This window comes from Sturnus vulgaris, chromosome 6, assembly GCF_052056855.1.
Source record: "Sturnus vulgaris isolate bStuVul1 chromosome 6, bStuVul1.hap1, whole genome shotgun sequence".
Lineage (NCBI taxonomy): Eukaryota > Metazoa > Chordata > Aves > Passeriformes > Sturnidae > Sturnus > Sturnus vulgaris.
This window is the reverse complement of record NC_142248.1, coordinates 28,577,708-28,605,033: the sequence shown is the minus strand read 5'-3', so window position 1 is coordinate 28,605,033 and position 27,326 is coordinate 28,577,708. Positions and strand designations below refer to the sequence as shown.

General features: G+C 38.1%; 1 protein-coding gene and 1 long non-coding RNA gene across 4 annotated transcripts in view; one reads left to right on the top strand and one right to left on the bottom strand.

Annotated features, from left to right (window-relative positions):
- The first annotated feature begins 778 nt into the window (after positions 1 to 778).
- On the top strand, positions 779 to 9,379 carry LOC148223384 (uncharacterized). The gene is made up of 3 exons (XR_015804654.1): positions 779 to 2,479; positions 3,023 to 3,074; positions 9,271 to 9,379. It is a non-coding gene; the product is annotated as an uncharacterized LOC148223384 (long non-coding RNA).
- The window catches only part of TSHR (thyroid stimulating hormone receptor), a 49,118-nt gene continuing 25,813 nt past the window's right edge, over positions 4,022 to 27,326 (bottom strand). For 2 of the 3 annotated variants that reach the window (XM_014869836.2, XM_088167437.1), the window contains 5 exons: positions 25,334 to 25,411; positions 24,280 to 24,348; positions 17,921 to 17,998; positions 9,253 to 9,441; positions 4,022 to 8,474 (listed from right to left, as the gene is read on the bottom strand). In XM_014869836.2, the coding sequence (XP_014725322.1) occupies positions 7,070 to 8,474; positions 9,253 to 9,441; positions 17,921 to 17,998; positions 24,280 to 24,348; positions 25,334 to 25,411 (1,819 nt within the window). In that variant the 3' untranslated portion in view covers positions 4,022 to 7,069. Of the gene's footprint in view, positions 8,475 to 9,252; positions 9,442 to 17,920; positions 17,999 to 24,279; positions 24,349 to 25,333; positions 25,412 to 26,013; positions 26,275 to 27,326 lie in introns of those variants that run through there. The other variant, XM_088167438.1, reaches the window with a different exon arrangement.

The window sequence follows — 27,326 nt, the reverse complement described above, 5'->3', positions numbered from 1 at the left end:
AAAAGTTTATGCCCTTGTGTGACCTGAAAGTGTTATATGAAATAGATAATGTGGAGAGAGAATAAGTGCAAATAGTGTTTTATGTTACAAACGATACTGAATGCCCATTCATTTCCATAGGTCAAAAACTATTCTCTGAAGATGGGTATTCATGAACTGCTATTTTAATAGGCTTTTTAATGATAACTATTTTAAAAATACATCTAGTTTTTGTTTTCCTCTTTAGTTCAGTTTGGTAAATTAAAACTTACTGAAATTGGAAACGTGGTAAATCCAAAACAAGGACTATCATTGTAAAAATAACAATCTCATAACAGCAAAAAATGTTGTGTGGATGGTGATTCTGTCAAGGTAGAAATGTTTTTCCTTTGCTAGAGGAACCAAATGAAGGAGAACAGTGTTGTGGAAAAATCCCTCTAAATGTCTGGAACATAAGACAGTTGGAGAGTCCAGATGCTGCTTTACAAGTACTGGAGCTACTGGATTTAATGTCAAGGTAAAGAACAGTCCTTCCTTGCTTGTGATGGGGAAAACCATTTTGATCAGCAAAATAAGGAAGACAGTCCTTTCTGCTAAAGCTCCTGGCTCCCTGGATTTTCCCATTTCTCCTAGGAATCCTGTGAGCCCCCTGCAGATAGGGTTCCCCATGGGTCCTGCTGTACCAGTGTCTGAGAATTTCTTACAGACGTTTCCTCTTGGAGGAACAGCTGGCAGACTACGTGGGCTGTCTGGTTCCAACAGGTAATGTATTCTGGGAAACACAGTGTTGTGGGAAGTACAGCATTTCAAAATAAAATATCTATTGCAGAATGTACTTGCTGGGAATGCTGCTTGTAGGCTTTGTTTTGGCCAGATTGCCTTTTGTTTCAGAAAATTCAGATTTTTGCAGGATGGAAGCCCTTTCATCCTGAGCTCTCCTGGTTCATGGTTTTAATGAAGAAAAAGTGTTAGTGCTGGGAATAATATTTCTGATGTCCTGGTTTTTGTGGGCTGAATTTGTCTGATTTTAATAAGTAGTTTTAATTTTAAAACATTATAGTAGCATTTAGTGAAGTTCTCTATGTTTAAGGAACTGACAAAATGTCTGGTAAGTGTGATGATGATACGGGTGTTAAAAATCAGATAGCTAAAGGTGAAGTATATTCATGTCACAGATGGTTTTGCATGTATCACTTAAGTTTTTGGGAGGGGGCAGAGAGAAAATAGAGCAGTTCTTAAATTTACCAAATCAAATTCCTGTTAATCTTTGTTCAGAGTATCTTTCATCTTTCATTTTCTGCCCTAAAAGATTTTCATGGCCTTAAACAGCTTTTTTATTTCTCTCAGAGGTTCCTGTGTTGCCAGGTAGCCTAAATCACTTCACATAGTATGTGGGAAATATAAAGTAATTCTTAAAATAGAATGTGGGGTTTTGAAGTAGCAGAGGAAGGAGATGGGAAGAGGAAACAGTATAGAGGAAAAGATAAAATAATGCAGCCAGCCCTTAAAAAAACAAAAGGGGAGATCGTAAACATACTTTCATGTCAAAGGAGAAGTTTATGTATGAATTGAAAAACCCCCTTCTTTGCCTTCTGGACTTTTCATGGGGAAAGTGCATGTGCCAGTGTGTCAGATGTTCTCCTAACTGCTTTTTAATGAAAGTATTGTTCTTGCTGCCTTATACTGACTGTTGCAGGGTTAAGTCAGAAATCTGTAGCTGACTAAAAAAGAAGTAGTTTGTTGTTTCCGTAGCTCCCTCTAGGCAGCAGCAGTAATCCACATATAACTTAGGGAATTCTTACTACAGTCAGAATGAAACCAGCACAAATACAGCTTTGGTGCAGTTTGGTATTTCAGTGCTATCCTGCATATGTCAGCAGCAAGCCATGGGGAAGACAGACATTCAACACCTCATAGCCTGCAGTGAGGTTTTTGTTAAAACTCATGTTACTGCTCAGGTTTTATTTGCTGCAGCTTTGCCTTCATAAAAGGCATGAGTACTGTAGTTTTTCTTCACTTCTTAAAGAAAAGTCCCTGCCATTTCAGCTGAAGCTGTAAGATGACCAGCATGGGCTTGGCAGTCCAGCCCGTTACCAGTCTCAGTGTTTGAAACCGAGGCTGTTCCTGGCAGCAAAGTAGGCCTTATAAAAAGTGTTACAGTATATATGAGTAACAATCCAATAGTTTCAGTCACTTTCTAATTACTGTTTAGTGAGCTCTTAGATATAGGTTGTTAATGAAGTTGATGTTCACAACGTATTTCTTTCCTTAAGAGAGAAGAAAAATAACCCAAAGGATACTCTTCATCTTCAGCTGCATATTGAATAGCTGAAAACCAAAATGAGTGGGTTCCTTCTCCTTGAACTCATTATCAAAGCTTCACGAGCTTCAGTGGAACTGCACAGGTGTGCATCCGTAAGGATATGACTTGAGATGGCCACAAGTACAAGCCCTGGCATTGCATATAATCAGAACGGCACAAAGAAGTCCTCCCAAAAAGGTGGGGTAAGATTCAAGTTCATTCTGTTAATCCCATGGAGGTTAAACTCTTGCAAGGGGTAACTTCAGGATGGCTCCAGTGAGGTCCAAGTCCGGTGCTACAGTTCATGAGACTTTTCCTCGTTTTGGAATAGTTACCCAATATATTCAGGGTGGAAAGTAAGGTCAGGCAGTTACAAAACTACACAGGATTGATATCCTGTCTGAGAGCCTAGAAATTTGGGATACTGTGGAAATTCGTACCAATGTGTGTACATGGGGGCACAGAGGGGACAGATGTAGAATGGGAATAGGAAGTTAGAGCTGATGAGTTCTGATAAAATACTCTGTGTATGGATCTCATAGAGCCTTCATTTTTTCACTTTCACATCATGGTTTCTGGTCACGCAAAAATAAGTCCAGTCAGATGGCAGTAACTAGACAGATGAAAAGTATTACAGCTTTATGGAGATGTGTTACTGACCAGCGTGAATTCGAGGTTGCCGATGCTGTCAGAATCTCCTGGTGTGCGTCACTAAGACCTCTTAACCATCTTCTGTTCCAGGGCATGATGAGGGCCCTTCAACATCTCGTGCATTAGTCCACGAAGCCTACATGTAAGTGCAGTATAATGTCATATATTTTCAGAATCCCTACAAAGGAGGGGGAGAGTGCCTAAGGGAAAGGCATAATATCCAACTAATTTCGTGCCTCACTGTCCAATTTTAGCAGCAACCCAGAAACCATTTGATTACTGAGTGGTTTTAGAGTGCAGATGTCTGACATGTGTTAGAAAAACAATACAGATTATGCTGCTAAGTCATCAACCTGCCCAAACAGCCTGTGAGGGAGGGTTTTGTTCATATTAACACATAAGCATAGGGCTTCTACTCAAATCAAGCTTCTCTTTCTAAGGAGATTCTTTGGTACAGATTTTCCTGTACTGTAAGCATTAATACTTTATTTATCCCACAAGAAAGGAAGCAAGAGGGCATTTCAGTTAATAAATCAAAATGCTGTAATAGTGATGTGAAATTTATCTTTGTGCTATTTTCAGAATCCAAATACCAATAGCAGGGCAGAGTGTGCTTTACTTTGGCTATAGCTGACCTGTTGCAGATGATGTCATCTAGAACCAGTATTTACTCTGTTGAAAACCAACATCTCTCTCTGGAGAGAGAGGAGACTAGGAGACAAATGTCATATAAAGCCATTAAATTGCTCAGAGGAAGTTACAAGTCTTCATAACTAAGGCCCCATCTCAACTTTACAGCTTTTCTTTCTTTTGGATTATCTTGGATGTAATGAATGATGGTTGTGGAACCCCTGAGCTCAGCAGTACTACTGCAGTTCCTTTCTTATCCCTACTGCACTGTCTGGGTTGGCCATTTAGGACATCCCTCTCACAGCTAGTGATGGATCCCCAAAACCTGCATCAGACAGCATGTGTCATGGGATAGGTCAGCCAAGGAGAACAATGAAGTTGAATGCAAAATAAATAGTTTTAACTTCTTTTATAGGAAAAATATTTTAAAATTTCTCAAAAAAAACCTTGTTGAATGTCTTTGAATTTCAAACAAAGCATTTTATTCCCATACTTTGCGTTATTTCTGAAGTATTCTAGAGAACATACATAGTACATGCCAGAAATAATTGCTGAGACAGATTTTAAATAGCAAGTATTACATAAAGGTGCACACAAACCCAGAAATGGCTCGAGGAATTGGTCGGAGCGGGAATGAAAGAAAATATCTATAGGATACAAACATTTACAAGAAAAGGTCTGGCAAATAAATTATTTAAATTCTATTTGCCTGGACCTTTCCAAGAGCTTCTAAAATACTTTTTCACGAAGTTAAACACAAGAAAGACTATGCAAGACAAACTGGAAATATCAAACTTCATTGATAAAGGCAGTATCTTGGAATTCTTTTAACAGGTGTAGTGTATATGCAATGATGAGAGACAGAAAAATTCAATAATATATAAATACATCTGTCATCCATTAGTAACAGCAAGCATCTGCATTAATTTACAAGCAACCTGCACTGGTCCAGCATACCATATCTTTCCAAAGTCCTACTAGTTTCTGTGAAATATTTTGGTTTAATATCCATGTTACTTTTAAAAGCACTTTTAACATAAGTATTTATTTAGTCTTTCCTCTCTTTCTGAAAAAAATATGATTTAAGCTTGGATTTTCTTTTCTACTGGTAAACTAGTGTCTATGAAGTCTGTAGGATAAATGTCCATTGAAACTTGATTGTCTTTGCTGCTGCTGAGATACTAAATAAAGGCACTCAGGAAACTTTTTCTCACTTTAATGATTATTCTAATATCAGAAGGGTGGCAGAACCTGGCGGGGGGTGTTGCATCTGAAAAGTCCCATGTTTGTATGGGACTCTCAGACATGGCCAGAGCATTACAAATGCAGCTGTTTCAAGAGGAAGGAGTTTTGCTGATCTGCACACTTAAGAAGCTGTCTTTGTTTCTGATGTAACACTGGGTGACCCCATATTACAGAAGAGGAGGTCATAAATTATTATTTCCATGAGTTTCAGCAGTTTTGCTTTCAGAGTTTGCTGAGAATCAACATAAAATGGAAACATGCGTCTCCCCCAAAATAAGCAGCTAAATTAGTCTATAATGCAATATTTTAGCTTTTTTAAAATGGCATTAACAATGATACATTATTTTCTGTAAGACCATGTAATGGAATTCATGAATCCAGGCCCTTGCTTCTGCTCACTGAAGCAGCCTTCATTTATAATCAGAAATACAAAATCGAATTGGATTTTAAATATTTGGAAAATACAGAATGAAATAGAGTTTGTACATGGCATTTGGAATCACTCAGTTTCCAGCTGTAGTAGCCAGCAGTTCAAAGGGCTCTACCATTGTTTTTTGGATACTACTAGCCTGCGTTATGTAAGTTCTGACTATTGTCTGATCAATTTAATTATAGTTCCACAAAGACTATAATTCCATGAAAACCAACATAGATATTACAAAACTAATTTAAAAATATCTACCTGAAGGTAAATATTCACACAATATTTTCCATTCTTATGCCAAGGCTTTCAAAGAGATGAGTGAAATGATCCATGGTAACGTTGGTAGCAGTTCTGCAGAGCCAGTCTGTGGAGCTGGCTGGGAACAGGTGTGATCCTGCCAGCAGAGCCAGGCACTCAGGCCACTCAAATGCTAACAACACAGCTGGTGCAGAGCAGCTCCTACCCCAAGTCCTGATATCTGCAGGAGGTGTAGAGCCAGGCCTCTGTTCATTTGTTTGTGAGCACAGCCAGGCTTCACCTTGGTCTGGCTCCATCTAGCAGCAGGAATGGCAGAAGGATGCTTTAATGCTCTAGACTGGAGGTTGTTCCTTGTGTCTAAGCATGGATTTTCTTAAGCACACTGTGGAGAGTATATGTCCCAGCTACAGCCAGGCTGTGGTCAGCCAGAAGATAACTACATGATTCTTGTAGTTGTGCTGGAAATATTACAAAAGTCAGGTAACAGATCTCAGTAAAAGATAGAGAGATGTTCTTAAAACATGTTGGAGGAGCTAAAAGTCAGCCTTCAATGTGGTGAACTGTATGGCATGAAGTAACCTAAAGGCATGATCCACTCCCTTGGTCTAAGTCAAGGTGGCTCAACATAGAAAATGCTAAAAGGAAAGTTCTTCCCTGTAAGGGAGAGGTAAGTAGGGACAGCAGAAGTGGTAAGAAAGCAGAAATTACAGGGTGTTCAGAGCAATAAACATGCTCAGATAAAACAGTGCTGAAACACAGTAACAACTGGATCAGTCATCCAGAAAACCCAACCAACAATCATTAACTTGACTGGGTAGCCTGGTCTTCAAAACAAATTGAAATAAACCAGCTCCTAAACAGGTTTATCAAAAAGCAAGAGAGCGAAAGTAAAGGATACAAATGCCCTAATGTTTCTTATCTGTTAGCTTATGTGCAGCTGCAAAATCAGTGATACTTTGCCTTTTACCACTATAAAGGCAGTATGAAGAAGATACTTGTTTTCCTACTTCACAGAGCTAAACCAAGAACAGCAAACAAAAGACTGGATTTGCTTTAGCTCATGATAACAAAATGAGAAGAAATCTGTTGCATTTTAGGCCTGGTGGAAGTTTTAGAAATTTACTATTAGGAAAAAAACCAACCTTTTGACATGTAGATATTGGAGAGCTTCAATCTTAAATTTGTTTTTAAATATGATTGTAATTATCAAACATTGTCCATTTTTTTCAACCATATAAGTACTGCCAAGTCTTATTGTTGGTCTTCTGCTTCTTACTTTTTTTTTAAGATGAGGGTACATTTTATATTGTCTCAGTTTATATATGTATATATATAAATTTTCCTATTTAGGTAGAGCATTCACATCTACTTCTAGAATTATCATCAGGACCAAGTGTTTTGCCCTCCACTGATAGGAGGTTCAAATAAGTGGTTTGTCTAAAAGACCACTCCAGAAGTACTTTCAGCTATAGCCAAGTGTAATCTATGGGAAAAGGATGTGGAGAATATTATCATCTCACTTGATTTGCTGTATGCACAATCACTTCTTGACCAGGTTTTGGCTGTGATACTTTGAGATATTATAGCTCAGTTTGCTTGCATTCTTCCATGAGAATTTGGTTCTGCATTGTCACAGCAGGAAGGTAATCATTGACTGGATCTTGAATGCTTGTAAGAATCTGACCTATCCCTCGGCTGATTCTCTGCCCATAAGACCCGCTGCTGTTTTTGGCTGAGACTGTCTGACCTCTGTAGACTTGAGCCTGATGCTCACATATACCAAACTTGCTTAGCAGGATAAACACATCTCTGCGGAAAGCTTTGGTGAAAATAGCGTAAAGAAAGGGGTTGGCACAAGAATTGAGTGGGTAGAAAAGTACCAGCAAAATCTTGGAATTGGAGACAGTTATCAGTGGTTTGTTCATAATGGCAGATAAAGCATGGAAAGAGATGGGAGCCATGCACAGAAAGTCCGTGAAGATCAACACAGCCATCCTCTTGGCGATTTTGGTGTCTTTGTCCCCTGACTTGTACTGGGGGTTTCGCACAGTTATGTAGATTTTTATGTAGCAGGCGCAAATGATGACAAAAGCTATAATGTTGCATATTAAAACAAAGACAATGTAGGCTTCAGCCACTGGTGTTTCAGTGTCCATAGGCAAGCAGATGCTGACTTTGTTGTAGCTGCTGACACCAACCAGTGGCAAAAGGGCGAGCAGGATGCAGGAGAACCACCCTCCCAGCATGATGAGCACGGCGTGCCGCAGGCGAATCTTGCGGTCAGGCCGCATGGCGAAGGTGATGGCGTACCAGCGCTCCAGCGTGATCACAGTCAGCGTGTACACAGAAAGTTCACTGGCAAAGACCGTGAAAAACCCAGCTGTGTTGCAGCCAGGCCCTGTCTGCCACTCTATGGCATGATTATAGTACTCTGACCTGGTGTAGAGATCCACTGAAGCGATCAGGAGGAGGTATAACCCCATGCAAAAGTCAGCAAAGGCCAAGTTGCACATCAAAAAGCGAGGTACAGTCAGTTTATAATGACTGGTGAGAAGAATGAAAAGGACAAAAATGTTGCCTAGGATGGCAAGCAGGTTCACAAACCACACCACAATCCTCAGAAACTGATATCCCATTATATCCTCACAGGGATTAAACTCATCAGGCTCTGGCGTGCATATTACGTCTTCATTGCTTCCGCAGACAGGATAGTCATAATGACTGTCAAAAGTCTGGACATCTTCCATTTGAGGGTTCTTGAGCTCTTTGCCAAAGCCAAAATTTCCTTCTCCACGTTCTTCCAAAAAAATGTAATAATGGGGATTTTCATGGAAACTTGTGAACTTGGTGTTTGTGTCATACACAGCATTAGTGTGGTCTGTGTATTCTTCTGCATAATCTTTGTAAAACGGGTCTCTGAAAGTCTTAACTGATCTCTTATGAAAGCTGTGGCTGCTCTGGTTACACATCAGGTACTCCAGGATCCTGAAAGAGTAGAGGGGAAAATCACTGCTGGCATTTACAATCTGACTGGTGCACAGCATCTGAACCAAGGGAAGGCTTCAAAAGCAAATCATCCTGAATGAAAATGTAGCTATAAAAACTTGATTGGATATATTTTTGTTAACCATATAATGTACGATAGCATTTCTGGGCTTTTTTTGTAACTATATTTTTAATTTTATCCCCAGTAGTAATTTTAGTTGTTTGGCACCCATAATCCATCTTTTTTGAGATTTATATCTTAGTGGGTAAGAAGACACTTATCTAGTCTTTATAGCTTCTTGGATAATAAATACAGTATTACTTTCTTTTTCACTGAATTGCTCACTATTCAATTTCTCCCAGAACTTCCATCAGTCTAATTTCTGTTCAGTAGCTTCTTTACAAGCCAATGAGCAGTACAGCAATTTGGAATCCTGTACCTCATAGTGTGATGCAGTTGTATTTACAGTCAAAAAATTTTCAGTAGTCAACAGCTTTTCAGTTAAAAAATATGAGGCTTGAGGCTATAACCTCTCTAATGCTTTTTTTCCAGGCCTTGCTGTAGCACATTACCCTTTTCTTTCTCTATAATTCTGGGCTCAGTAAGAGCTTTGCTGCAAAAGGTCCTACAAAAAAATTCTTTTATCAGTTTGCAATTGTAATCTGTTTCAAAGAATATTGTCTATACCTAGAAAAAATTGTTACAAAAGTATATTACTAATAAAACATTGTCTTTGCTGATATATTTAAAAAATAAATGCCGGTTAGTGAAACTCACCCACTTTTTTTTTTCCAGCTCTTGAAAGCACAGCAGTGACTTGGATATGATAGGTCAGCTCGCATTAGCTGAAGAAATACCTTTACAGCTGGTAATTTCTTTAAAGTCCATGTATTTTTGGCCATTAGTTCTTTTAGGCTTTCTAATCCTTTGGCTGGAAGGTTGGCAACAGCTGTTCTGGAGACGTCCCTAAGAAAGAAAAAGGTGACTAGATCAGATTTTTTTTCAGATTTTTACAGTTCTTCAGGAGTTTCACAGAATTCTACAATAAAAATCAATTCCCAAGGAGGTGGGGATTTCATATTGCCTTGCTAAGTTCTGATACCATTAAAATTCAAGTAGGCTGTTCATTTCTCTGTGATTTTCACTGTCTTTTAAAGGTCTTGTCTTTAATGTCTTATAGCATAGAATGTGAATTATAAAGAAATATCATAACTTCTAAAATTACACCTTTAAAGCCAACCAGATACAAAAGCATATGCAAACATACCATTTTAAAAATCCTTTAAAGAAATCACATCTTCCATTGGAAGAGTTATATTCCCTTAGATTTCTTTAGGTTCATTTTAACCTATTGGCATACTTTAATAGAAAGCATTGCAATTCCTAAAAGAATATTGTCTATATAGGGAAATTAAAATCTATCTTAGTCCATCCTGAATCTCTCAGAAAACTGAGTATTATGTTTGTTGCTTTCTACTCGTCTGCTGAAGTGAATTCATGAGAGAGATGATGCACAGTTGATGGGGAGGTGGCTTTCCTTTCAGACTGCCAGGTGAATATCACCTGGTCCTGTGGGATCCTCCACTACCTGTGACAGGAAGTTGTCATCACTGTTTTCCAGGAATCTCCTGGACTATTTATGCTCTGTTGTGTTGCTTGTATTGATTGTGTCAATATCCCAGAGAGGGTACAAAGGGATGCTCTATAGTCCTTTCTTGTGGTTATATCTTTACTTGTAGTTACTGGAGTTGCCCCCTCTTAAGTCTCCCTTTACTCCCTGGGTAGTTGCTATAGCTCTCCCCTTTCCACACGTTATCTCTGTTGAGACTGGCTGTGTCCCCATTGCCCTTCTAATGTAGTTCAAAACTCCCATAACAAGCCCTGCTAAGTCCTTTTCCCCCTTGGAGACATTTTATAGAACTCTTCTTCTGCAGAAAAATGTCTAAGTAAATTAGATCTTGGGATGGATTTTACCAAGACAAGGCTGGCCTTTCAGCAACCCTCATGGGTCTCCATCAGGTCCTCATGGTGGTGGCAGCTATCTGCAGGTAGGTTAAACACTCTGTGATGGGAGATGCTATGACTCTTTGAGAGGGAAATTGCAACTCACAAACACTTGAGAGTTCTTTGAAGATGTCCTGGCACAAGCTTATGGAGAAAGATGATCCTGTTTGTGCAACGAATTGGGAATTCTGACAAGCCTTGACAAAATCAGGTATCAAGGGCTGTTGATGTAACTAATCTGTTATGTGACAAGGTGAATGTCTCTCCTGGATTAATTGAAAAATAAAAGAGTGGGGTAAAAGCCTAAGAACAGATGACAAGATTTCATGCTAAAGGAAGAATGGAAAGTTAATTGGTATCTGAATATACAGGTCATTGCAGCAGGGCCCACAGAGGTGAGGCTGGCACTGGTACTGCTGAAATACTCATAAACAGTCTGGGAAGGAAGTGAGAGTAGCTGCAACAAAGCTTGTTTCTGGCAAAAAGTAATACAAGGTAGTGAAAGCTAAACCTGATTGTCTCAAGAAGCAGAAGTCTCTTATAATAGTACGTGACTGAGCAGAAAACGAATATGTTTCAAAATTAATGAATGTAAAGTATATTTGAGAAAAAGCAATTTTAACTTTACATGGATGACAATGGGGTTTAATTTAGCTAGCACTCTGGAAAGTTCCTGGAGTCCTCTGCAAATGTCAGGTCAGTGCTTTTAGTAATGTTGAAGGGAAATAGAATGCTAAGAGTTCTTGGGAAAAAATAGAGCAAAAAACTTCACTTCGTAAATCTAGTATGACTAACTTAAATATTATCTACAGTTCTAAAAATAATATATGCAGTTATAATAAGAGCATGTAAGAGCTGCAGCTAGGATGATAAAAATATCAAGTTGTTTATATATTAAGTAATAAAGTACAGATAAAGACTTCTCTTGGGAAAAGCTATGTCTGGAAGCAGCAGTAGTAGACTATAGTGCCATGCAGATTGTAAAGAATGTGATTGATAATGATTATTCACTCTTGTGGCATGAGTTTTGAAACACTTAAGAATATGAGGCAAGAGACTTAAAAATAAGAGAAGGCATAATTTTTCACACAACTGCATCATTGTGAAAATCAGTGCTGTGGTTCATCATGTAGGCCAAAAAGCTGAGTAACAAGAAGGTCAATATACCTTTTTGGCTTGGTTTTATTTGGTGTTGTGTAACATTCCCATCAGAAATGTCTGGGTCAGCAAGAACACCCTGGGGAACAAGGGCTCATGCTTTGGAAACAGCTCCTGAGAGGAGCTTCTCTGGATGTACAGGGCATGGAGCTGCAGCTCCTGAAGAGCTGTGAACAGAAGGGAGTAGCAGCCCAGGGCTCCAGTTGTGGAAACAATTTCTCAGGCAGCAGAGGTGAATATGCAAGGCCTGTGGCAACTCAAAATGTTACCAAGTGATGTTTAAAAGTCTGAAAGAAACTTCTGTTCAGTGAAAAGAAAGGTCTTGGAAGAATTAGTTGTAAGACTATGTCATTACTGTTCTCTTACCAAATCCTGTGAATTCTTTTATGTATTTGCCTATGGGTGTATATTTAAGCAGACAGGTCTTGTAGGTTTTGTTTTCAAACACTCTGTTTTATACTGGGGAGTTTGGGGGAAAGTTACAGGAGCAGATGCCTTGAAGTTCTTGTTGATTTAGGACTAATTCTGGTGTAGGGCTAGGGATAGACTTTTCCCATCCACGTGCCATCTTAAACACAGTGGCTTGGAAGTTTCCAAAATCCCAGTTTGGGAAGTCCCTAAACTGCTGGTATAGGGTGTCTACCAGCAAGAAGTCTTGTGACCTCTCTGTACCACTGCTATTGCAAATCAAAAAGCTTCCTGGCAGTCTGGTCATAATTTGTCTCTCAATGGAAGATAATTTCTTAGTTACTCTACCTAGGCCACACTTTGCTCTGTGTGTCAGCTGGCCAAGAGGAGAGTGTGGGATTCTCAGGGATTTTTTTACCTTACAAATCTAGTCTTGAGTATCTAATCAGATTCACAATCTACTTCAAGCAGCATAGCAGGTGTCTTCAAACTAGATTGAAAAGATTTAGAAATAATTAATAATCCTCAGAGCCATGTGAATCCAAGTAGTTGGAGTTGTCAAGACTATAATGTCTGTGCCTGCATTCATATAGAAGACACATTTTCCTGAATTTTTGCTTTGTGTGCTAGTGCATAGAATCATTAAGGTTGGAAAAGACCTTTAAGATTATCAATCCAACCATCAGTCTAGCACTCACCATGTTCACAAGTGCCATATCCACACATTTTTTTAACACTTTCAGGGACCGTGACTCCACCACTTCCCTGGGCACCCTATTCCAATGCTTTACAAGTCTTTCCACGAAAAAAATTCCCTAATATCCAATCTAAACCTCCCCTGGCACAACTTGAGGCGATTTCCTCTTGTCTTGTTGCTTCTTACCAAGCCCTGATCAGCCAAGTATGGTCAGTCCCAAATCAGTCAAAGATGATCAGTCCTGATTTTGGTCTGCTGAGAAAAATAGGAACTGACTGCAGTTATGTCTGTCTCATTAACATCTAATCATATTGATAACTAAGATGATGTTTAAACACAGCAGTACATTGCATGGAAGAGTGTCTTGCTAGCACTGCTGAGCTACAGTTTGCACCATTAAAGAAACACAAGAGAATGGGCAGGAGGTCTGATGGACTTGTCAAGAGGATCTGTCTCAAACTGGAGTGACTATAAGAGGCTAGGCAGGAAACTGATAAAATGAATGATAGTAAGTCACAAGGAGTGGGTGGTTTTCACCAGAAAAGTTGTGAAGCAGCTGAAGGAGGAAGTAGTTGAATGGTAAAAGAATAGTGGAACCTTCAGCTTTGCTCTCCTGCAGAAAGGCAGCAAACAAGCCACCACCAAATATGATATACCTGGGGAAAGTCAGCATGTGAGGGGCTTTTGTAAAACTAAGTCCTGCCTTGCAAACTTCTCTGAGTGTTGTGTTTATGATCTGCTCAAAGTCTCCTAGGACTTCTACAAGGCCTTTGACAAATGCCCACAAGGCTGAGACAGAAACCAGGCAGACACACTCTTGTGTCTGTTAAATGCTCAGGATTATGGAAAAGGCTAGCAGCATTCACAGCTAGCCTAGAGCCAGACCAGACTTCAGGTTTTAAGTAGCCATGGTCTAGAGCCCACTCAGGTACTGGGAATGGTGGTGTAGAGTTCTACACTGTGAGACTGAACAGCAATCAAAGTGCTCTCAACCAGTCCCAACATTTGGGTTTGGTAGCAGTTTTGATTTGTCCTCACATATTTTCTTATAAATCTCATGTGACGTTTCTAGGCTGTTGCTTATCTCAGCTGAAATTTACACATTATAATGAATGTTAAAGAGACATTGGAGAGGTTCAGATAAATGTGGGAATAAAATATAGCTTATGAATTCAGAGGTGTTGTCTTCCAAAACACCTGTATATTACAGAAGTGTTAAACAGCTATTCAGTTGCTCCGATTTTTTTTTAACTGAGTTATTATAATTTGGTCTAATTCTTTGTTGGTTTTATGAAGTCAGTATTTCAGAACTAGATCTAAGTGATAATAGCTTTTGTCAATAATCCTTTTCATTGTTGGAAGCATGCAATTGTATGCAATCCAGTAATAACAATAATTTAAAAGAGAGGTAAGAAAATGAGATTGAATACATCATAATACAACTGAGAATTTTTACCTAATCATATACAAATTTCTGAGTACTGGAATAGATAAAGCGTAAAATATAAAATAGATGGACTGCAGATAGTATTTTAACTCTATTGAAAGACTTTTTAAATCTAAAAATTAGCATCGTTTGATTAGCAAAATATAGAGTGCTCCTCTTGCTCAAAGACTTGCTTGTGTCCATGGGAGAAACCATTCCTAGATTAGGAAATAATGCTTTAAAGAGCAATTCTGCATTCTGCAGATAATTAACTACTCACATGTATCGTGTGTGACTGTAACATTGTCAGTTTGTACTGTGTGCTTTGTAAAAGCTAATGGGATAATGAGCCTGATTGTATTTTTGTTACACTCTGTTGAACTTTTGCTCTAGGCAGCAGCTCTTGTCGCATGTCAGGTCCACTGAGTTGCTGAATCCTTGCCAAGGTTTCATTTTGAGAAGAGCAATGTACTGTCATCATACTCTTAAAATAGTTTTCTAAAGGGAGTAATCTGTGTATGCATCCACATACATCTGAGTATACAACAGTGACAAAGGAACTAGAATTGCTGACATCTGTTTTCCTCTATTTAGTGATCACAGTCCCTGCTTCCTCTGCTGATGTAAACTGCATATTTGAAAAAAACATATTTGAAAAAATTACCTAGCTTTTCAATACTTATGTTTAATTATGTGGTCTGAGACCATGGCCAAACTCACACAACATATAATCAGGCACAATTCCTTGCAGTTAAATCTTTCTCATTGGGTTTCTTTAAAGGTGGAATGGAACATTACCCCCTTAGGGTGAATCCATGGCCTGTATTTCAGCTTTTAAATTGCTGTTGCTGCTGAAATCCTAATCAGAAAAAAAGTACTATCTGTGGGTCACATGTTCCAACTACCATAAATTCTTACCTCACTTGAAGAGTGCACATAGGGAACTCCAGACAATAAATAACAGGCAGAACTCCCTACCAGCTTGGTAGGGAGGCAAGACAGAATTTCTCTTTAGAGCTCCATAAATGTTCCTTTTCTGAAATTTTTAATTTTTTTTTTGTGCATACTGCTACCATGATAAGCAGTTGTATTCATTGTCCCAGAAAAAAAAAAAAAAAAGCAGTAATCTCACTATCATTTTCCATAGAATTAATTTTCACGATGAAAACGTTTGGAAGTAAAACTTTATTTTGAGGAAGATTGAATGGTCAGCTAACAACACTAAAGTGCCTGATCCAAAAATGACTTAACAAACTATTCCTTATAACAAGCTAAGTTGTTTACACTGCCCAAGGGAATATGGAAGGGTTGTATTGGTCAGACTTTTCAGACTGTTACATGAGTTAACAAATCAGTGGTTTCTGTAAATAACTCATTGGTCATGATGGTATAGTGGGGGTGTACACTAAGGCACCAATTGCAAGGACATTTTTTTCTCCTGTGCAAGGTTTTAATGACCATTGACACAACACAACCATAAACACTAGGTTTTCACTCAGTTTTCATTTTTTTACTTCAGCTCCCCTAAGGTAATGCAAATGTGGGAGTTTCAGAAACTCTTTTGTTCCTGATAAAATAATTCTAGTTTCAGATGATCAGCTGAGTGACTGTCCAGGTGGAAGGATTCCACTTTAAATTGTTGCTCATTTTATGGCAAACCTTTTCTACATCACACATGCAGAATAATTCCTGGTTATCTGTGGGTAACACAAGCCTCTAAGCTTCTATTAAAATTACATTAAAAAGACATTAAAGCTAACTTGAATTATTAATTTTGTATTGATTTTGGTTGGCATAAATTTCTTCACAGTATGGGGCTATGTTTTTGATTTGGGAGTGAAAATAATGTTGATAATACAGCAATATTTTAGCTGCCCTGGGCAGTACTTACACACAGCCAAGACATTTTTTGTTTTTCACACCATCTGACCAGCGAGGAGGTTAAGGGTGCATAAGAATTTGGGAGAGGAGAGCCAGGACAGCCAACCCCAGCTGACCAAGAGATATTCTAGACCTTATCAAATCATGCTTAGCAGTAAAGACTGGGTGGATGTTTGCCAGGACTGCCATTGCCAGGGGGCTGGCTGGGAATCAATGAGCTGGTGAGAAATTGTTTTTGTTACATCACTTGTTGTTCTTGGGTTTGGTTTGTTTTCTTCCCCCTCTGATTTTTTTTCTCAACGTCCCTTTTTTAGTATTAAGTTGACATTATCTCAACCCATGTTTATTCTCATTTTTACCTTTCTAATTCTTTCCCTCATTCCATTGGGTGCAGGGGCAAATATGCAGCTGTGTGGAGCTGAGGTTCAGGCCAGTATTAAACTGTGACACCATCCTAGGAACTTTATCTTAGGACTTGCATATGAAAGTGTCATGATATGAAATACTCTGGCTTTTTAAATCCACTGTTGATTCACTGTACTTACATGCCATTTCTGGCCTTCTGCCTTTGAGAAGCAATACCTCTCTCTGTAATGACACTATAGTAAGTACCACATCTCTCTTCAGTTAAAAGTACTGCTCTCTTCAGTTAAAAGTACATTAGCTGTGAAGGTACAGTCTAAGAGGAGATGGGTAGCTGAATGTTTAGACTGCAAGTATAAAACATGTCCTGAAATCAAGGATTAATGGTATCTGGGATAGCACAGTAGTTATGGAAGACTAGAAAAAATTCAAGTCATTTGAGATATCTAACTTGAAAATAGGGTAAAAGGGAGTTCTTTAGAGTTGGATATGCACATCCTAGGAAAGCATCTCTAGCCCCTAAACCAAGAGGTTTCGTGTAGCTGACACATCTCTAAGCTAGCCTTTGCTCAGGAAGCTTACCTGGCTCTTACAGCATACAATTTTTGCAACCTTTTGCAGCATATTGCAGCATAAACATTACTTGTTTACTGTCACCATAACAACAACACTGACACTTTAAATACCCACAATAATCAAAAGTCAAAAGTCTGTGCTTCTTCAAGCTCTCACCTGCTAGAGCCAGACCGATTTTCCAGAGTTGAAAATATTCTAAAAGAAAAACAATTACTTCTTCACCTTTTGTTATTGCAGGTAGCTGCTAGGATTCCTTCCAAGAAAAATACAGTTATTCTGGTATGAATAAGCTGTTTTCCTAAAGAGCAGAAAGTAAAACTTGTTCTTACATGAACTGAGCACTACCAGCATCATTTGGTTTTGCAGTGGAGGAAGAAATTCCCCTTTCAGCATTTCAGTTCTCCTTGTGATCAGTCATAGGCACTACATTACATACTAGACAATTTGAGTGGGGGAATGTGATTCTTCTGGAAGTTCTTCTTTAAAGTTTTATTTTCATTCTGTATTATGATTCCTGATTTTAATGAAAAATTCTTTGGACGATTATAACAGGCTGAAAGCCAAATAACATGAGAAAAAAGAAGAGCATCAGAACTATTTTTCTGTCTAAAATTATTTTTTCCTCTCTTTCAATTTCCTTTACATATGTGGTACAAGAGTCCTTCTTTTGTATTACAATTCTTTTTTGTACATAAAAGCCATAAGACAGGTTGTAGTAGAAGAATCTTCCATAAGAAAAATTGGTAGGAAGAGTATATGTAATGTAGGATGCAAGCATTTCAAAAGTCAGTTCCCTAAAGCACAAGTTTTGTTGCTGGTATTAATTTTGTAAACATGCCATTCCTGTCCCTGCTGCTCTGATACTAATTGTTAAGAAATTGTAAACTAAAACAGCATTATTTTTCTTTCTTATCTTATTTTTAGCTACTTACAGTAGAGTTGGTCCACTGTGCACTCCCAGAAATGCATCATCATTGATAACTTTGAGGTACTTGTTCTTGTGCAGATAGCTGCAGAAACAAACAAAATACAGTGATTTGGAAGTAGTTATCCATAGGTTACTGAAGATCTCGAGTTTACTTGCCTACATAGATGTACAAAAGCAAAATGTATAAAGGCCATCCATTCCCAACCACATATAGAAGCATAATCAGTTACTTCATTTTCTGTGTACCCAAGAAACAAAATAGAGGTTTTGCATTTTGAAAAGTAATTAAATTCCTCAACAAATACTTTATTTTGCTAATTTATTTATTATCTTTGTTCCAATTTTTTTTCTCATAGGAGCACATGTATAGACACTGTATCTTCAAGTACATATGTGTGAGGATGAGGTGAAATAGTTTTGTTTTCTTTTGTCAGAATGGAGTATGGGGAATTACATGATGGAACACATGAAAAAACAGGAAGCACTATTTCCCCTATGTTGTGAGTTCAATAAAATTTTTAAATGTGTAAAAATCTCAATAGTCAAGTGACGTTTTCTATACACAGGCCAAAATTTAAGATCGAAGTTATGTTGTAAGAAGAGCAAGGAAAGAGTGGGATGTTTGATGCCCCATTATAAACATTTACAAGCTAGCTTGTGGTGTAGGTAGTAAGGTAAGAAGTGCAATAGTAGGGTGGTCACAACAGATGCCAGAGGGTGTCTGTGAAGTTCACAGTGTCACAGAACATTCTGAGTTGGAAGGGACCCACAAGGATCATCAAAATCCAACTCGTGGTCTTGCAAAGAACAGCCCCAAGAGTCACACCATGTGCCTGAGAGTGTTCTCTAAACACTTAGAGAATTCTGTCAGCCTTGGTGCTGTGACCACTGCCCTGGGGAGCCTATTCCAGTGCCCAACCACCCTGTGGGTGAAAAACCTTTTCTAATATCTAACCCTAACCTCTATGACACAAGTTCAGGCCATTCCCTCAGGTCCTGTCATTGGGTACCACAGAGAAGAAATCAGTGTCTTTCTCTTCCCCTGACAAGGAAGCTGTACCTGCAATGAGGTCTCCCCTCAGTCTCCTCCAGGCTGAACACACCAAGTGCCCTCAGCTGCTCCTCACACATCCCCTCAAGGCCCTTCACCATCCAGCCCTCCTTTGGACACTCTCTAATAGTTTATTATCTTTCTGACATTGTGACCAGAACTACTCATAGTGAGGCCACACCAGTGCAGAGCAGAGTAGGACAATCCCTTCCCTTGCCCAGCTGGCAAGCCGTGGTGTGGAAAAAATTAAGTAAAGATTCTAATCCTATCCTGGTTGAAGTCATTGGCAAATTTTTCATAACATTTACTGGATACAAGCTTATATTGATCATCATAGTGAGAAATGAAAAGTAAATGCACTTCATCTGGGTTACACAACAGAAAAGGAACCAAATAATGCTTCTGGCATGTTATTCATTGGACATTACTCATGCCTTAAGCCTTGTTTCTTACAGAGGAAAATAGTTTACATCTCCTTCTCAGCTGTTGTTTGAAATAAGCTTTAATTCTTTATAGACATATGGCATTCTATCATCACCTGGTGTTTTCTGAGAACTGATTTTCATATTCTGTAAATGGCACACTATTGTTGTGAACATTTCCTTTAGTGTGAAAATCTCCTTATAATTTTGTCTGGAAAATGAATACAAAAATTAAAACCAGAGCAACTGCTAAGAATCAATCCAAGATTTCAACATCTAGATTGTAGTGTTGAAGGACACAAAAACCTGCTTAACCTAGTAAAACCCGTCTGCTTTAGTAACTAGACACTATTATACAACCAGTGAATTGCTTGTCCAATTTTGAAATATTTTCTCCTGATGTTTGAGTACCATAGTGACTAATAAATCTGAAATATAATAGCTAATATAGCTGATAAGGATCTTCAAAGTTACAAATAGAAACAGCTAGAGACTTTGGGAAGTACAGAACCATGTGTTACTAAGGAGGGGCTGTGATGTAGCTGCCAGTTTTCACATCAATGAGTCAGGCCTATCAGAATGTACAATTTCCTGATGCTAATTGATTTCAGTTGTTTAAGCCCTTTTCTTTTGGTAGGTACTGCTTTTAAATGGAAAGAATAAAGCTTTGGTAAATACTAAGTTGACAAAGAAATCTTATGTAGAATCAGTTTCTTCTGAAAGCGCCATTAATCCTGTTGTTACCGATAGCTAAATGATACAGAATGTCATTTAAATTCCTTGCAGAAGAGAAAATCACAACGGTGGTATCAACACATCTAAACAAATCTTAGAAGTTTTGGAAATCACATAGTTGATGTGTAATATCTAGCCTCAGTGGGGAGACTAGAATAATTGTAACTTTGGAGAGTTGGTGGATGGCAGTCAGATACACATGAATACCCCAATGCAAACCACAGGAAATCTGTAGTAGTAAGTGCAGAATCTGAAATAGGAGATGCTAATGTTTGTGTAGTGCTGTAAGTAAATGAAGGCGCTTGTTCACATTTTTCAATCCAGTCAGAGCAGCAAACCACCTCTACTCGTGTCTAACAGTCTATACGGACTCAGCAGTAAGGGAGGAGAATTTTGCACTAAGCCTCAACTACACCAGAAAGCACCATGACTGCAGTGTGCTGAGCAGGACCTTCTGAAGGCACGAAATACTAACATCTCAAGTGCTATGTAAAACATATGCGTCCAGCTGGACTATGAAATGAAAGTTACAGAAAGGGAGAACGGGTGAAAAAGATGCATTGGTAAGTGAGCAGTACTAAGGATTCATCATACGATTTTTCCATACAATTGTTTATCTTAACTCTAAGCTGTGCCAAGCACTATAAGTGAACCCTGAAAGTGTATACTAAAGTAAATATATCCTTGTGGAGTTTATTTTTGTGATTAGATTTTGAGATCACACACTTTCCACTTCAGTAAATTAAATCTGTAAAAGCTCGTCGCAAATATATTTTGCCATTCACTGAAAATATATTTTAAAAACTCTTCTTTCCTCACCAATTACCTTACAGAAATAAACATTTGTGCAGCAGCATTACTCTGCAGGAGTGATGCAGTTTATGGACATCAATGATGGGTTAAGATGAGAGATTCAATTATCAGATGAATGCTTTTCAGTAAAAGTGTCATTCAGCCCTTCGTTTCTGATTCCATAATTCCCTGCCCTTATAAAACTTACACAGCAGTACTGGGGTTTGCTGTTAAACACCAGTCCTTGTTGGATGACAAAATCAACTAGTTAGTGCTTTTATTCAATATGATAATGGAAATCCTTAATCCATGTTTTTTCACCTATACCTGCATTAATTTTTTTGTCCCCCTTTAATTACTTAGGTGTTTTAATACTGCAAGAGTGGTAGAGAAGCATAATGCATAGTAGAAGATAACCTCTGAGATTCCCAAAACGTCTTCTGATTTATGGATGGGACATGAAGTCTTTGAATAATTTGCCAAAAATTTACTATTGTTTTTGGTTGTTTTGCTTTGTTACTTATTTTTAGTCCTTGAGATAATCATTCAAAACACATTCAAATTTCCCTCACCCTTTTTTTATTAGTTTATTTTTGCTCCTATTTTTGTTATATTCAAATGCTCTTAGATCAGACACGGAGAAAAACTGGTACTTCCTTCACTATACAGTGGTAGATAAACAGGAGTTCAAATTAGAGTTGTCAGAATAGAGAAAATTAAATATTTGCCTCTTACATAAACTTAATGTCACTGCTAGAAACAACAAATTTCCAAGCTTGCACTTAGCAAAATTATACTTTATCCTGTCATATGGTAACCAAACTACTTCAGAAAATTAGTTTAGACATTTCAGTGTAGTTTATCAAAAAGATAAACGCTTTGCTGCTCATGTTCAACTCCCCAGTTTGCCTTGTACACCTGGAGTAGTGCTCTGCTCCAAGTAAATGTCATATGATTTAATTAGGAGAAAAGTGTTTGTTGTAATAAACCATTTTTACTGCTGGTAGATAAACCCATGAACATAAATCTAGTTTTAGTTATTCTGTTGGTTTTTTGTTGCTGTTTTGTTTTGGTTTATTTTTTTCTTTTTAAATTTGATTGACTAGTGCATCATAGCCAGTCTCTGGTAGGATTCACTTAGGATCATAAATTATAGAACATATCAGGTTGGAAGGGACCCATAAGCATCATGGCATCCAACTCCCTAGTCCTTGCAGGACAACGAAGAACAAAATCGTGACTCTCACCATCATCCAGATGCAGTTTGAACTCTGACAGTCTTGATGCTGTCACCACTCCCCTGGGGGCTTGTTCCAGTGACTGACCACCCTCTGGGTGAAGAACCTTCACCTAAGGTGCAGTTGAACTTCCCCTGACGCAGGTCCATTCTGTTCCATTGTGTCCCATCACTGGTCACCAGAGATCAGCACCTGCCCCTCCAGTGCCCCCCTTGAGGGAGCCGTGGGCTGCCACGAGGTCTCCCCCTCATGCTGCCCTTCTCCATGCTGGGCAGGACAGGTTATCACAGCCACTCCTCTTAAGTCTTGCCCTCAAGGCCTTTCACCATCTTGACTGCTCTCCTTTGGCCACACTGAAGGGTTTGATTTCTTGTTCATATTGTAGCTCCCAAAGCTGCCCCCAGCACTGGAGGTGAGGCTGCCCCAGCTCAGAGCAGAGCAGGACAATCCCCTCCCTTGCCTGGCTGGCCATGCTGTGGCTGATGCCCCCCAGGACACGAGTGGCCCTCCTGGCTGCCAGGGCACTGCTGGCTGAGATTCAACTGGCCAGTGACCAGGATCCTCAGATCTACTTCTGTGGGGCTGCTCTTCAGCCTCCCACTTTGTAATGTAGAACCAGGATTACACCGTGCCAGATGGAGAATCCAGCAATTGTTCTCGTTGAATTTCATATAGGTGGTGATTGCCCAGCTCTCAAGTCTGTCTAGATATCTCTGTCTCTTGGCCTTAAAAAATATCTTTTTAAAGAGTACTAATTACAATTATTTTTTTTCCTAAAAATAAGCAGTGTCTACAGAGGCTAGTATATGCTGTCTGCTCTTCTACTTCCCAATTCAATAAAGTAGATGTTTAGGACTTCAGATCTTCTAAAACTACATTTTCATTTGATTCTTTAATAATGATAAGAAGAATTCTAAAGAGGACAGAAGCAATAGCACCTGCATACGATGAGAGAAGCATAAGGAAAAATTGCTTCAAAAATGTGCAACCCATGTTTTGTCAAAATATAAGAAACGGAAGAGACAACACAGTTCATATATTGGCTAAGGCTTGGAAGGTATTGCTACATACAGCTTAGAGGCATTCAGTCAAGACATTGGCTTTATTTTGCCATATTTTGTATCTTGCAATTTCTGTGGGCACTAGTACAAACACTGTGTCCTCATGGAAAACTTCCTTTTTCATGTGAAAGCTTAAAGTAACTGAAATAATGTGAATAAAATCAGATCTATTCCAGATCTTTGGTTTAATTCAAACCTCTCAGACTTTAAGAAATCTAGCTAGCTGCTAAGCTAAAATAGGCAGTTTGGGAAGATTAGGACCTTGTGAAGGATGCTCTTATGGAATTCTTATAGAATTTAAGCCTAATTTAAAATAAAGTACTAAAAATAATAATATCTATCCTCATATCTCTCTGGTTAATTTAAGAGCCCACTATGAAGAAATCTCTTTACTCATGAGTGACAGACTCTTTGGTCAAGCCTCTGTAGGCAAGAGTAAGCTCTGCAAAATGAATGGAGTCTCTAGAATTCAGATTTATTCACTCTTAATGATTGAGGCAGATGATTTTGGGTATGGTGTAAAAAGGATATTCACTCAATAAATATTATTTTTTTATAAAATTCAATAAGAAATTGCAGGGAAATATGAAATGGTTGGTTCATGCTTTTGAGATGTGCATTTCATTTCCAGTGTAAGTGGCTGGTTCCTCTGAATTGCTCCCTGCACCTTACTCCACTCCCTTTTTGCAGGTAAGAGATACCTGTGAAAGAACTGCTACCATCAGTCCTACACTTACTAAAACAGTCTTGTAAAAAAGGAAAAGCATAATTATCTCCCAAATTGTCCTAGAAAAGTTACTGATCAAAAGTTTTACTGTAGCTTCAAACCAGAATAAAACTCACAATGGGATTACTTGCCATGATTTTATTTCTGAGCTATAAATACACATACTAAATGAAAGCACACTGCAAAAGACATTAAGCAATGATATTGTTATTGCTGGCTGAAATTAACATCCTCTCTTTCCTCCTTAAAAATAATTAAAATACATATTTCAGAGCCTCAAATAAGCAGAGACGTTTGGGGTTTTTCTTCTGAAAGAAGAGAATTACCTGCTACTTACATAGCATCCAGATTTGTCCCATTAAAAGCATGGCCTTGAATACTGGTAAAACCATTATTGTAGAGTTTACTGCAAACAAAAAAGAAATTACATCAGTGTATTTCGGGCTGCTTCAATATATGAATACCTAACATCTTATGCATCATTTTTCTTTGCAACAGCACATTTATGAATGGGTTAATTTTAATCTCATGAAGAAGCAGTAGTTACTGTGCCAGGTCAAACAAATGCCCAGAAGCATTCCTGAGTGCACCTGAATCAAGGATACCATGTGGTAGGTGTGCCATCTACCTATTTTTACAGAAATGATAAACTAAACCACTTCGCTATAATTTTCCCACACTTAAACTAAAAGCAAGGAAACAAAATTCTGCTAGGACTGATTAAGGAAGGCTAAAGGAACTAACAACTAGAAAAAAGGTCTGCTTTTACTATCAGGCATGCCTTAAATTTTTAGAATTCATTATTTTACTCCCTTAGAGAAAAAGGATTTTTTTTAGAATTTCTTTAGAATTCATCTGTTCACGTTCTAATGCTCTTCCTCCCAGGTCAGGTCATAACTCATTGCAGTAATTTCACTCCCATCAGCCCTTTCTTGTGGCTCACATTGACTGACTTGCATAACTGAACTTTATTTAACAATTTTCTTTCAAATATGACTCTTCTGATGTTTGCCATCCATTAGTTTCCATGGTATGCACCACTCAGGTCGAAAAAAAGTTAGGCACAGTTATAACCCTGCTGTAGCTTTAAAGGGGGACAACTTTGCAGGCTTCCTCCTTTGATTTATTTTCAAATATAAACATTCATTGGCACTAGGGTCATAGAAAAACAAAACCACTATAGTCAAGCCAGTTTAAAGGAAAGAGCAGGACTGATTCAAATAGCTGTAAAAGTTCAGAATTTATGCAAACTAGAATATAGATATTGTCTGTGGTGTTTCTCTGTTGCAAACTACTAGAGAGTAGGACAGGAATAATTTTATTTTTAAACATTTTACCATATGCATTACCAGAGAGGTAATTGCCTTGTGACTTAAACTGGAAGAACTTACAGGGTTAGAGATTCATTACAAAGCCCATGGAAAGCATTTGCAGGCACTGAAGTCATATAAGGATTATCTGCAACTTCACTGAAAAAGGAGACAAAACATCTCAATCAAACATCTGCCCAACAGAGTGTCTGGAGAAAAGCTTTCTTATTAATTGTTCTCTGCCTTGATAATAAATCAAAGTTTAAAACATAATTATTTATGTAAATTAATTTTAATGTATTTTAATATTAATATACTATAAAATAAGTAACATTTTCATATTTATTATATTATAAACTTACATTCATTCATTCAAATACATAATTTAAAAATAATAACATGTTTAATTATAGCTAAGGTCAGAAAATACATGTAGGATGAAGGATTGAGCATATTCCCGCATCCAGAAAGACAGCTCATGAGGTAAATGGATTTTGTAGTTCTGGTGAGGTATAACCTGTGTGATGATATAGTGGCTAGTGGCACAGACCGGTCCCTGGTCTCATGAGCCAGAGAATAGGCAGAGTGAGTAAGAATTAGCTACAGTGTCAATTGAAAAACCCACGTGGCTTTAGAGCTGAAATCCTGCTCTCTAAATTCAGATAAGATATCCAATATAACATATTATTCAGGACAGAGGCATTTTACTTTACAGAAGTGCATCTAGCACATCTCTTTCACCAGTAAGTGAAGTAACTTACCAATTCTTCTCACCTCTTGTCCAAAGGAATGTTTCACTATTCATTTCTTAAATACTTTTTTTTACTGCTACTCTGCCGTCTTAATAAGTACTATGTATCTTCAGACCAAAATTCTGTTGTAACAAAAGGAAGAAAGGAAAGCTAAAGAGATTTACTGTTACTAAACTGGAGAAAGGAGAGACGAAAAATCTGGTAGAAACAAAGGGCAGAGCAAAGTCTTTGATTGCCCTTTTCCTGATTTTTCCTGAATAATATAATAATCTAGAAATGAAAATATTGTGCAAAGTTTTCTTTTTCTTCATCTTGCAGATTAGGTACGGCCTAATATAAGGCCCACTCATAAAGTCCATGGGCTGAGAAGTCCTAACAATTCCCCATGTGCCAGAAATAACTTCATTTCTTTTCTGTGCTACATTTATGCATATATATGTGCTAACACTGAACAGTACCACAACGATTTTCATTCCAAGTAATTTTCACTGATAGGTGGTTTCCACCACAAGTTATTTGGGCTTGACATTTTGCAGATTGGTTCATTTTTTCTAAATGTTTACTTGTAAGTTGCTTGACCTCAAAGGCAAATAGTAATATAATGATTGGGTTTCCCCCAGCTATACCTTTTTCATTATTTAGAAATCTATTATTTTTCAAGAGCATTTCTTTTCTTGATGGAATAAACAAAAAGTCTTTCATTGAATAGCAGTATTGAGAAATACATATCATAGAGCTATCTTCCTCGAAAATGTATCTATTATTTAAAAACTCTATGCAGCATATAAGACCTATATTTATCTTTTGTTAGTTATTGCTATTAAAAAAAATATCAAGGCAGAAGTAAAACAATGTTTGGCTTTCTGCCAGTTAGAAAGGCACTGAGTTAGTTGGAAGAACACACATGGTTGTATAAACTGCTTTGTTTCATCTAGCCTGTTCCATTCTTGGTTCTCTCTGCTATGTAGAAGTAGATCTAACAGAGTTTTCAGTCTAAGCTGGAGCCCTTCTAGTTTTTGGGAGTCTCCCTAATAGTTCTTAAGATGTAATTATATCTCATTCAGAGCTCTGACTGACTCAGGTTTCAGTCTTGGAATCCTACAGCCAAGGTGAATGTGTGTTAGAACAAAGCTTATCTCTCAGAAGATCCTTGGAAGATCTCATTGTTTCCTGCAGGTCTACACTTTTTAGCAGAACAAGCAGCATTTCTCTATTGCTCTGAGGTTCATCTTGCCAGTGGCAGACCATGAATGCAGTGGGAACTGACCCTTCTTGACCAAAAACACTGCTTAGCAGCACTGAAACAAGGCCTGCAGTAGATC